Here is an 11,115-nt window from a genome sequence, read left to right as displayed (position 1 = left end):
CCAACCCCACCCCCTCAAAACCCCCGCCCCCCACCCCAACCCCTCAAAACCCCCGCCCCCCACCCCAACCCCACCCCCTCAAACCCCCGCCCCCCACCACCCCCTCAAAACCCCGCCCCCCCACCCCAACCCCACCCCCTCAAACCCCCGCCCCCCCACCCCAACCCCTCTAAATCCCCGCCCCCCCACCCCAACCCCTCAAAACCCCCGCCCCCCAAAATCCCCGCCCCCCCACCCCAACCCCTCAAAACCCCCGCCCCCCCACCCCAACCCCACCCCCTCTAAATCCCCGCCCCCCACCCCAACCCCTCAAAACCCCCGCCCCCCCACCCCCTCTAAATCCCCGCCCCCCCACCCCACCCCCTCAAAACCCCCGCCCCCCCACCCCAACCCCACCCCCTCAAACCCCCGCCCCCCCACCCCAACCCCACCCCCTCTAAATCCCCGCCCCCCCACCCCAACCCCTCAAAACCCCCACCCCCCCACCCCAACCCCACCCCCTCTAAATCCCCGCCCCCCACCCCAACCCCTCAAAACCCCGCCCCCCCACCCCAACCCCCTCAAAACCCCCGCCCCCCCACCCCAACCCCTCAAAACCCCCGCCCCCCACCCCAACCCCACCCCCTCAAACCCCGCCCCCCCACCCCAACCCCACCCCCTCAAAACCCCCGCCCCCCCAAAACCCCCGCCCCCCCACCCCCTCAAAACCCCCGCCCCCCCACCCCAACCCCACCCCCTCAAACCCCCGCCCCCCCACCCCAACCCCAACCTCAAACCCCCGCCCCCCCACCCCAACCCCACCCCCTCAAACCCCCGCCCCCCCACCCCCTCAAACCCCCGCCCCAACCCCACTCCCTCAAACCCCCGCCCCCCCACCCCAACCCCACCCCCTCAAAATCCCCGCCCCCCCACCCCCTCAAAACGCCCGCCCCCCCACCCCAACCCCAACCCCTCAAAACCCCCGCCTCCCCACCCCAACCCCTCAAAACCCCCGCCCCCCCACCCCAACCCCTCAAAACCCCCGCCCCCCCACCCCAACCCCTCAAAACCCCCGCCCCCCCCACCCCAACCCCCCCCACCCCAACCCCACCAAACCCCCGCCCCCCCACCCCAACCCCACCCCCTCAAAACCCCCGCCCCCCCACTCCAACCCCACCCCCTCAAAATCCCCGCCCCCCCACCCCAACCCCACCCCCTCAAAACCCCTGTCCCCACCCCAACCCCACCCCCTCAAAACCCCCACCCCCTCTAAATCCCCGCCCCCCCACCCCAACCCCTCAAAACCCCCGCCCCCCCCACCCCAACCCCACCCCCTCAAAACCCCCGCCCCCCACCCCAACCCCTCAAAACCCCCGCCCCCCCACCCCAACCCCACCCCCTCAAAACCCCCGCCCCCCCACCCCAACCCCACCCCCTCAAACCCCCGCCCCCCCACCCCAACCCCAACCCCACCCCCTCAAACCCCCGCCCCACCACCCCAACCCCACCCCCTCAAACCCCCGCAACCCCACCCTCAAATCCCCGCCCCCCCACCCCAACCCCACCCCCTCAAACCCCCGCCCCCCCACCCCAACCCCACCCCCTCAAACACCCGCCCCAACCCCACCCCCTCAAACCCCCGCCCCCCCACCCCAACCCCACCCCCTCAAAATCCCCGCCCCCCCACCCCAACCCCACCCCCTCAAAACCCCCGCCCCCCCACCCCAACCCCTCAAAACCCCCGCCCCCCCACCCCAACCCCACCCCCTCAAACCCCCGCCCCCCCACCCCAACCCCACCCCCTCAAAACCCCCGCCCCCCCACCCCTACCCCACCCCCTCAAAACCCCCGCCCCCCCACCCCAACCCCACCCCCTCAAAACCCCCGCCCCCCCACCCCAACCCCACCCCCTCAAACCCCCGCCCCCCCACCCCAACCCCACCCCCTCAAACCCCCGCCCCACCACCCCAACCCCACCCCCTCAAACCCCGCCCCCCCACCCCAACCCCACCCTCAAACCCCCGCCCCCCCACCCCAACCCCACCCCCTCAAACCCCCGCCCCCCCACCCCAACCCCACCCCCTCAAACCCCCGCCCCAACCCCACCCCCTCAAACCCCCGCCCCCCCACCCCAACCCCACCCCCTCAAAATCCCCGCCCCCCCACCCCAACCCCTCAAAACCCCCGCCCCCCCACCCCAACCCCTCAAAACCCCCGCCTCCCCACCCCAACCCCTCAAAACCCCCGCCCCCCCACCCCAACCCCTCAAAACCCCCGCCCCCCCACCCCCACCAAACCCCCCGCCCCCCCACCCCAACCCCTCAAAACCCCCGCCCCTCCACCCCAACCCCTCAAAACCCCCGCCCCCACCCCAACCCCACCCCCTCAAAACCCCCGCCCCCCCACCCCTCAAAACCCCCGCCCCCCCAACCCCACAAAACCCCCGCCCCCCCAACCCCACAAAACCCCCGCCCCCACCCCAACCCCCTCAAAACCCCCGCCCCTCAAAACCCCCGCCCCCCCACCCCACAAAACCCCCGCCACCCCAACCCCACCCCCACCCCCTCAAAACCCCCACCCCAACCCCACCCCCTCAAAACCCCCACCCCCCCACCCCCTCAAAACCCCCGCCCCCCCACCCCACCCCCTCAAAACCCCCGCCCCCCCCACCCCAACAAAACCCCCGCCCCCCCACCCCAACCCCACCCCCTCAAAACCCCGCCCCCCCACCCCAACCCCACCCCCTCAAAACCCCCGCCCCCCACCCCAACCCCTCAAAACCCCCGCCCCCCCACCCCAACCCCACCCCCTCAAAACCCCCGCCCCCCCCACCCCAACCCCTCAAAACCCCCGCCCCCCCAACCCCACAAAACCCCCGCCCCCACCCCAACCCCACCCCCTCAAAACCCCCGCCCCCCCAAAACCCCCGCCCCCACCCCTCAAAACCCCCGCCCCCCCACCCCTCAAAACCCCCGCCCCCCCACCCCAACCCCTCAAAACCCCCGCCCCCCCACCCCAACCCCTCAAAACCCCCGCCCCCCCACCCCAACCCCACAAAACCCCCGCCCCCACCCCCTCAAAACCCCCGCCCCCCCACCCCAACCCCCTCAAAACCCCCGCCCCCCCACCCCTCAAAACCCCCGCCCCCCCACCCCAACCCCACCCCCTCAAAACCCCCACCCCCCCCCACCCCAACCCCTCAAAACCCCCCCCCCCCCAACCACCGCCTCCCCCACTTCAAACTTGACCCATCCTCTTTGTAATCACACTGAACTCACCTGCTTGCTTCCTTCAGCAGGGCAATTGCTAGGATAATCCTTTTCCGTAGGAATATTAACAGCAGAATGATTACAACTTCAACAATCACCAGAATAATCACTGCAACAAAAAAGACAAGGCAGTAAACAACCTGGCTCCGGGAACAGACAGAACACCGCACGCTGACAACACTCCACACTGCCCGCCCCCCCCCCCGCCCACCACAAACGCCAGGCTCCAAGGTCTGTTCTTTAATTATTCCTCTACCTAATAGGTTTTGTCTTTGTTTGTGCAAGTCTCCTGTGTCTGACAAGATCGACTGAGGCTCTTGTGTTCAAAAGCTTTTCATGGTCTTTGAGAAGTGGAAAATGGGCAGGTAAAAGTCACCCAACATCACGAAGATAAATCAAGCACTCTACCGACCCTGCCAAGGAATGGTCAGTACCTGCTTCGAAGGCTGCCACAGCGCCGCTCGCCCTCTGGTCTGCCCGTCTAGGTTGGCAGTGGCTTTAACTCTGCTGCTTTCTATAGACCTTCCCTATAGACTGTGTCTGTGCAGTTCCGTTATCATTTCAGAGAGGTTTGATCTGCTTTTGTTATTAATCAGTTGCCAATGGTCAGTATTCAGAGAAAATAATTAATAAGAGGTTTAAGAAAAGCGAAGCCCTAATAATTGGGACAAACATTTTGTCACTTAAGGGTAGCGTCCTGGCTGTATTGCGGAACTGTGTCTTGCAGAGGAGTTTGGCAATTCAACCCACTGTACCAGAGGGCAAGGGCTGCGATTCAGCCAATCAAAATATTTGTTGACGAAAATTGTGTTTTTGTCAAATAATTAAAATTAGAACTAACCTTATGGAGACTGAATCTAAAACTCAAAGGAGTGAGGAGACTAAATTAAAGTTCAACCGAATTCTGGGAACTGAAACAACACTGGACGTCAGCAATCCATGACCTTAGGAACACAATTTAAATCAGGCTAATGAAGTTACACTTTTCATTCAAGCCCATTTAATGTTTCGCAATATTTCTTGTGCCCCAGCGAGTTGTGTGAGAAATGAAACACCAATAAAGACCGTTTTTAAAACAGAAATTTTGAAAGAAAAATCCTGAAAACACGACATTGAAAATAATGGAAAGCAAAACTAAATATTTTATTACAATCTGTCCAAGACTAAAACTAAAATATGACCAAAATTTGTGCACAAAAAATGAGGCTGGAATTTGAGGCGTGCGGATGAGACGGAAATTAAAACCATCACTGGCCACCGAGCCAGGAAGTGGTTTGTTTGACATTGTGACACAACTGGTACAGTGGGTTGGATTGCCCAAACTCCTCCGCAGGACACAGTTCCACAATACAGACAGGTGATGATGCTACCCTTCGGTGACAAAATCTTCGCCCCAATTATTAGAGCTTCGCTTTTCTTAAACCTCTTATTAATTATTTTCTCTGAATACTGACCATTGGCAACTGATTAATAACAAAAGCAGATCAAACCTCTCTGAAATGATAACGGAACAGCACAGACACAGTCTGAACCTATGCTCACTGCAGGATCCCTGGGTATTGATTCTGTTGTTCTGAAACCTGGCCTGTAGAATCTCCATACTGACCCCAACAGGCGGTAAATTCTCCATACTGACCCCAACAGGTGGTAAAATCTCCATACTGACCCCAACAGGCGGTAAAATCTCCATACTGACCCCAACAGGCGGTAAAATCTCCATACTGACCCCAACAGGCGGTAAAATCTCCATACTGACCCCAACAGGCGGTAAAATCTCCATACTGACCCCAACAGGCGGTAAAATCTCCATACTGACCCCAACAGGCGGTAAAATCTCCATACTGACCCCAACAGGCGGTAAAATCTCCATACTGACCCCAACAGGCGGTAAAATCTCCATACTGACCCCAACAGGCGGTAAAATCTCCATACTGACCCCAACAGGCGGTAAAATCTCCATACTGACCCCAACAGGTGGTAAAATCTCCATACTGACCCCAACAGGCGGTAAAATCTCCATACTGACCCCAACAGGCGGTAAATTCTCCATACTGACCCCAACAGGTAGTAAAATCTCCATACTGACCCCAACAGGCGGTAAAATCTCCATACTGACCCCAACAGGCGGTAAAATCTCCATACTGACCCCAACAGGCGGTAAAATCTCCATACTGACCCCAACAGGCGGTAAAATCTCCATACTGACCCCAACAGGCGGTAAAATCTCCATACTGACCCCAACAGGCGGTAAAATCTCCATACTGACCCCAACAGGCGGTAAAATCTCCATACTGACCCCAACAGGCGGTAAAATCTCCATACTGACCCCAACAGGTAGTAAAATCTCCATACTGACCCCAACAGGCGGTAAAATCTCCATACTGACCCCAACAGGCGGTAAAATCTCCATACTGACCCCAACAGGCGGTAAAATCTCCATACTGACCCCAACAGGCGGTAAAATCTCCATACTGACCCCAACAGGCGGTAAAATCTCCATACTGACCCCAACAGGCGGTAAAATCTCCATACTGACCCCAACAGGAGGTAAAATCTCCATACTGACCCCAACAGGCGGTAAAATCTCCATACTGACCCCAACAGGCGGTAAAATCTCCATACTGACCCCAACAGGCGGTAAAATCTCCATACTGACCCCAACAGGCGGTAAAATCTCCATACTGACCCCAACAGGCGGTAAAATCTCAATCTCACACAGCAGCGTCCAGCACTGTAACGCGGCAGTGAAAGTAACCGCTACTTACAGAATGCCAGCCAGGTCTGCCGCAGGTGCAGGTACACTCGCAGGTCAGTCTGGAAGCCCAGGTCTTTGATCTCGACATCGGACCCCGGTATTCCTTTCAAACTTCTATATTCCACGAAACAGTGATAAATACCTGCAACAACAGATTAAATTAACTAACTGCAACATATGCTAACTCCCAACAGTTCAGACATCACAAACCTTCCATGGGATTGTTTCCCTTTCTCCCTCATACTCTGGAAGGCACGATTCTTGCTGGGGGGGCAGTTTCTTGGACAAACCACCCGCCCAGCCCCACTGTACGCCAAGTGTGAGCATCGACAGTGACTGCAGGCAGGCTATCTGAGCTGCGACATCACAGCCAAACCACACCCACACACGTCGCTGGATAGTAATCAGCTCAGTCCAAACTATCCAACCTGGTCTGTCGGACAGTACTACACCGGGCAATGTTGCCCTGGTCTGGGGGTCAGTACTACACCGGGCAGTGCAGCCCTGGTCTGGGGGTCAGTACGACACCGGGCAGTGCAGCCCTGGTCTGTCGGTCAGTACTACACTGGGCAGTGCAGCCCTGGTCTGTCGGTCAGTACTACACCGGGCAATGTTGCCCTGGTCTGGGGGTCAGTACTACACCGGGCAATGTTGCCCTGGTCTGGGGGTCAGTACTACACCGGGCAGTGCTCCCCTGGTCTGGGAGTCAGTACTACACCGGGCAGTGCAGCCCTGGTCTGTCGGTCAGTACTACACTGGGCAGTGCAGCCCTGGTCTGTCGGTCAGTACTACACCGGACAGTGCTCCCCTGGTCTGGGGGTCAGTACTACACCGGGCAGTGCAGCCCTGGTCTGGGGGTCAGTACTACACCGGACAGTGCTCCCCTGGTCTGGGGATCAGTACTACACCGGGCAATGTTGCCCTGGTCTGGGGGTCAGTACTACACCGGGCAGTGCTCCCCTGGTCTGGGAGTCAGTACTACACCGGGCAGTGCAGCCCTGGTCTGTCGGTCAGTACTACACTGGGCAGTGCAGCCCTGGTCTGTCGGTCAGTACTACACCGGACAGTGCTCCCCTGGTCTGGGGGTCAGTACTACACCGGGCAGTGCAGCCCTGGTCTGGGGGTCAGTACTACACCGGACAGTGCTCCCTTGGTCTGGGGGTCAGTACTACACCGTACAGTGCTCCCCTGGTCTGGGGGTCAGTACTACACCGTACAGTGCTCCCCTGGTCTGGGGGTCAGTACTACACCGGACAGTGCTCCCCTGGTCTGGGGGTCAGTACTACACCGTACAGTGCTCCCCTGGTCTGGGGGTCAGTACTACACCGGACAGTGCTCCCCTGGTCTAGGGGTCAGTACTACACCGGGCAGTGCTCCCCTGGTCTGGGGGTCAGTACTACACCGGACAGTGCAGCCCTGGTCTGGGGGTCAGTACTACACCGGGCAGTGCAGCCCTGGTCTGTCGGTCAGTACTACACCGGGCAGTGCAGCCCTGGTCTGTCGGTCAGTACTACACCGGGCAGTGCTCCCCTGGTCTGGGGGTCAGTACTACACCGGGCAGTGCAGCCCTGGTCTGTCGGTCAGTACTACACCGGACAGTGCTCCCCTGGTCTGGGGGTCAGTACTACACCGGGCAGTGCTCCCCTGGTCTGGGGGTCAGTACTACACCGGGCAGTGCTCCCCTGGTCTGGGGGTCAGTACTACATTGGACAGTGCTCCCCTGGTCTGGGGGTCAGTACTACACTGGACAGTGCTCCCCTGGTCTGGGGGTCAGTACTACACTGGACAGTGCTCCCCTGGTCTGTCGGTCAGTACTACACCGGACAGTGCTCCCCTGGTCTGGGGGTCAGTACTACACTGGACAGTGCTCCCCTGGTCTGGGGGTCAGTACTACACCGGACAGTGCTCCCCTGGTCTGGGGGTCAGTACTACACCAGGCAGTGCTCCCCTGGTCTAGGGGTCAGTACTACACCGGGCAGTGCTCCCTTGGTCTGGGGGTCAGTACTACACCGGACAGTGCTCCCCTGGTCTGGGGGTCAGTACTACACCGTACAGTGCTCCCCTGGTCTGGGGGTCAGTACTACACCGGACAGTGCTCCCCTGGTCTGGGGGTCAGTACTACACTGGACAGTGCTCCCCTGGTCTGGGGGTCAGTACTACACTGGACAGTGCTCCACTGGTCTGGGGGTCAGTACTACACTGGACAGTGCTTCCCCTGGTCTAGGGGTCAGTACTACACTGGACAGTGCTCCCCTGATCTGGGGGTCAGTACTACACCGGGCAGTGCAGCCCTGGTCTGAGGGTCAGTACTACACCGGGCAGTGCAGCCCTGGTCTGAGGGTCAGTACTACACTGGACAGTGCTCCCCTGATCTGGGGGTCAGTACTACACCGTACAGTGCTCCCCTGGTCTGGGGATCAGTACTACACCGGACAGTGCTCCCCTGGTCTGGGGGTCAGTACTACACCGGGCAGTGCTCCCCTGATCTGGGGGTCAGTGCTACACCGGACAGTGCCCCCCTGGTCTAGGGGTCAGTACTACACCGGACAGTGCTCCCCTGGTCTGGGGGTCAGTACTGCACCGGACAGTGCTCCCCTGGTCTGGGGGTCAGTACTACACCGGACAGTGCTCCCCTGGTCTGGGGATCAGTACTACACCGGACAGAACAGCCCTGGTCTGGGGATCAGTGCTACACCGGGCAGTGCCCCCCTGGTCTAGGGGTCAGTACTACACCGGACAGTGCTCCCCTGGTCTGGGGATCAGTACTACACCGGGCAGTGCAGCCCTGGTCTGGGGGTCAGTACTACACCGGGCAGTGCTCCCCTGGTCTGGGGGTCAGTACTACACCGTACAGTGCTCCCCTGGTCTGGGGGTCAGTGCTACACCGGGCAGTGCTCCCCTGGTCTGGGGGTCAGTACTACACCGGACAGTGCTCCCCTGGTCTAGGGGTCAGTACTACACCATACAGTGCTCCCCTGGTCTGGGGGTCAGTACTACACCGGACAGTGCTCCCCTGGTCTGGGGGTCAGTACTACACTGGACAGTGCTCCCCTGGTCTGGGGGTCAGTACTACACCGGACAGTGCTCCCCTGGTCTGGGGGTCAGTACTACACTGGACAGTGCTCCCCTGGTCTAGGGGTCAGTACTACACCGGGCAGTGCTCCCCTGGTCTAGGGGTCAGTATTACACCGGACAGTGCTCCCCTGGTCTGGGGGTCAGTACTACACCGGACAGTGCTCCCCTGGTCTAGGGGTCAGTACTACACCGGGCAGTGCTCCCCTGGTCTAGGGGTCAGTACTACACCGGACAGTGCTCCCCTGGTCTGGGGGTCAGTACTACACCGGACAGTGCCCCCCTGGTCTGGGGGTCAGTACTACACCGGGCAGCGCTCCCCGGCTCTGGGGGTCAGTACTACACCGGACAGTGTCCCCCTGGTCTAGGGGTCAGTACTACACCGGGCAGTGCTCCCCTGGTCTGGGGGTCAGTACTACACCGGACAGTGCCCCCCTGGTCTGGGGGTCAGTACTACACTGGACAGTGCTCCCCTGGTCTGGGGGTCAGTACTACACCGGGCAGTGCTCCCCTGGTCTGGGGGTCAGTACTACACCGGACAGTGCAGCCCTGGTCTGGGGGTCAGTACTACACTGGACAGTGCTCCCCTGGTCTGGGGGTCAGTACTACACCGTACAGTGCTCCCCTAGTCTGGGGGTCAGTACTACACCGGACAGTGCAGCCCTGGTCTGGGGGTCAGTGCTACACCGGACAGAACAGCCCTGGTCTGGGGGTCAGTACTACACCGGGCAGTGCTCCCCTGGTCTGGGGGTCAGTACTACACTGGACAGTGCTCCCCTGGTCTGTCGGTCAGTACTACACCGGGCAGTGCTCCCCTGGTCTGGGGGTCAGTACTACACCGGGCAGTGCAGCCCTGGTCTGGGGGTCAGTACTACACCGGGCAGTGCTCCCCTGGTCTGGGGGTCAGTACTACACCGGGCAGTGCTCCCCTGGTCTGGGGGTCAGTACTACACCGGACAGTGCAGCCCTGGTCTGGGGGTCAGTACTACACCGGGCAGTGCAGCCCTGGTCTGGGGGTCAGTACTACACCGGGCAGTGCTCCCCTGGTCTGGGGGTCAGTACTACACCGGACAGTGCAGCCCTGGTCTGGGGGTCAGTACTACACCGGGCAGTGCTCCCCTGGTCTGGGGGTCAGTATTACACCGGGCAGTGCTCCCCTGGTCTAGGGGTCAGTACTACACCGGGCAGTGCAGCCCTGGTCTGGGGGTCAGTACTACACCGGACAGTGCTCCCCTGGTCTGGGGGTCAGTACTACACCGTACAGTGCTCCCCTGGTCTGGGGGTCAGTACTACACTGGACAGTGCTCCCCTGGTCTGGGGGTCAGTACTACACCGTACAGTGCTCCCCTGGTCTGGGGGTCAGTACTACACCGGGCAGTGCTCCCCTGGTCTGGGGGTCAGTACTACACCGGACAGTGCTCCCCTGGTCTGGGGGTCAGTACTACACCGTACAGTGCTCCCCTGGTCTGGGGGTCAGTACTACACTGGACAGTGCTCCCCTGGTCTGGGGGTCAGTACTACACTGGACAGTGCTCCCCTGGTCTGGGGGTCAGTACTACACCGGACAGTGCTCCCCTGGTCTGGGGGTCAGTACTACACCGGGCAGTGCTCCCCTGGTCTGGGGGTCAGTACTACACCGTACAGTGCTCCCCTGGTCTGGGGGTCAGTACTACACTGGACAGTGCAGCCCTGGTCTGGGGGTCAGTACTACACTGGACAGTGCTCCCCTGGTCTGGGGGTCAGTACTACACTGGACAGTGCTCCCCTGGTCTGGGGGTCAGTACTACACCGGACAGTGCTCCCCTGGTCTGGGGGTCAGTACTACACCGGACAGTGCAGCCCTGGTCTGGGGGTCAGTACTACACCGGGCAGTGCAGTCCTGGTCTGGGGGTCAGTACTACACCGGGCAGTGCAGCCCTGGTCTGGGGGTCAGTACTACACCGTACAGTGCTCCCCTGGTCTGGGGGTCAGTACTACACCGGGCAGTGCAGCCCTGGTCTGGGGGTCATTACGTCGGACAGTGCAGCCCTGGTCTAAGCC

At 61.0% G+C, this 11,115-nt stretch overlaps 1 protein-coding gene across 1 annotated transcript in view; it reads right to left on the bottom strand.

Moving 5' to 3' along the window:
• Window positions 1-11,115, bottom strand: part of slc44a2 (solute carrier family 44 member 2 (CTL2 blood group)) — a 116,206-nt gene that overhangs the window by 41,902 nt on the left and 63,189 nt on the right. The window contains 2 exon segments of the mRNA XM_085971950.1: window positions 3,258-3,357; window positions 6,014-6,145. Of these exon segments, the coding sequence (XP_085828076.1) occupies window positions 3,258-3,357; window positions 6,014-6,145 (232 nt within the window).

This window comes from Somniosus microcephalus, chromosome 31, assembly GCF_052327205.1.
Source record: "Somniosus microcephalus isolate GS21.2 chromosome 31, FLI_Smic_1.0, whole genome shotgun sequence".
NCBI lineage: Eukaryota > Metazoa > Chordata > Chondrichthyes > Squaliformes > Somniosidae > Somniosus > Somniosus microcephalus.
This window is presented reverse-complemented; position numbering and strand designations above follow the sequence as displayed.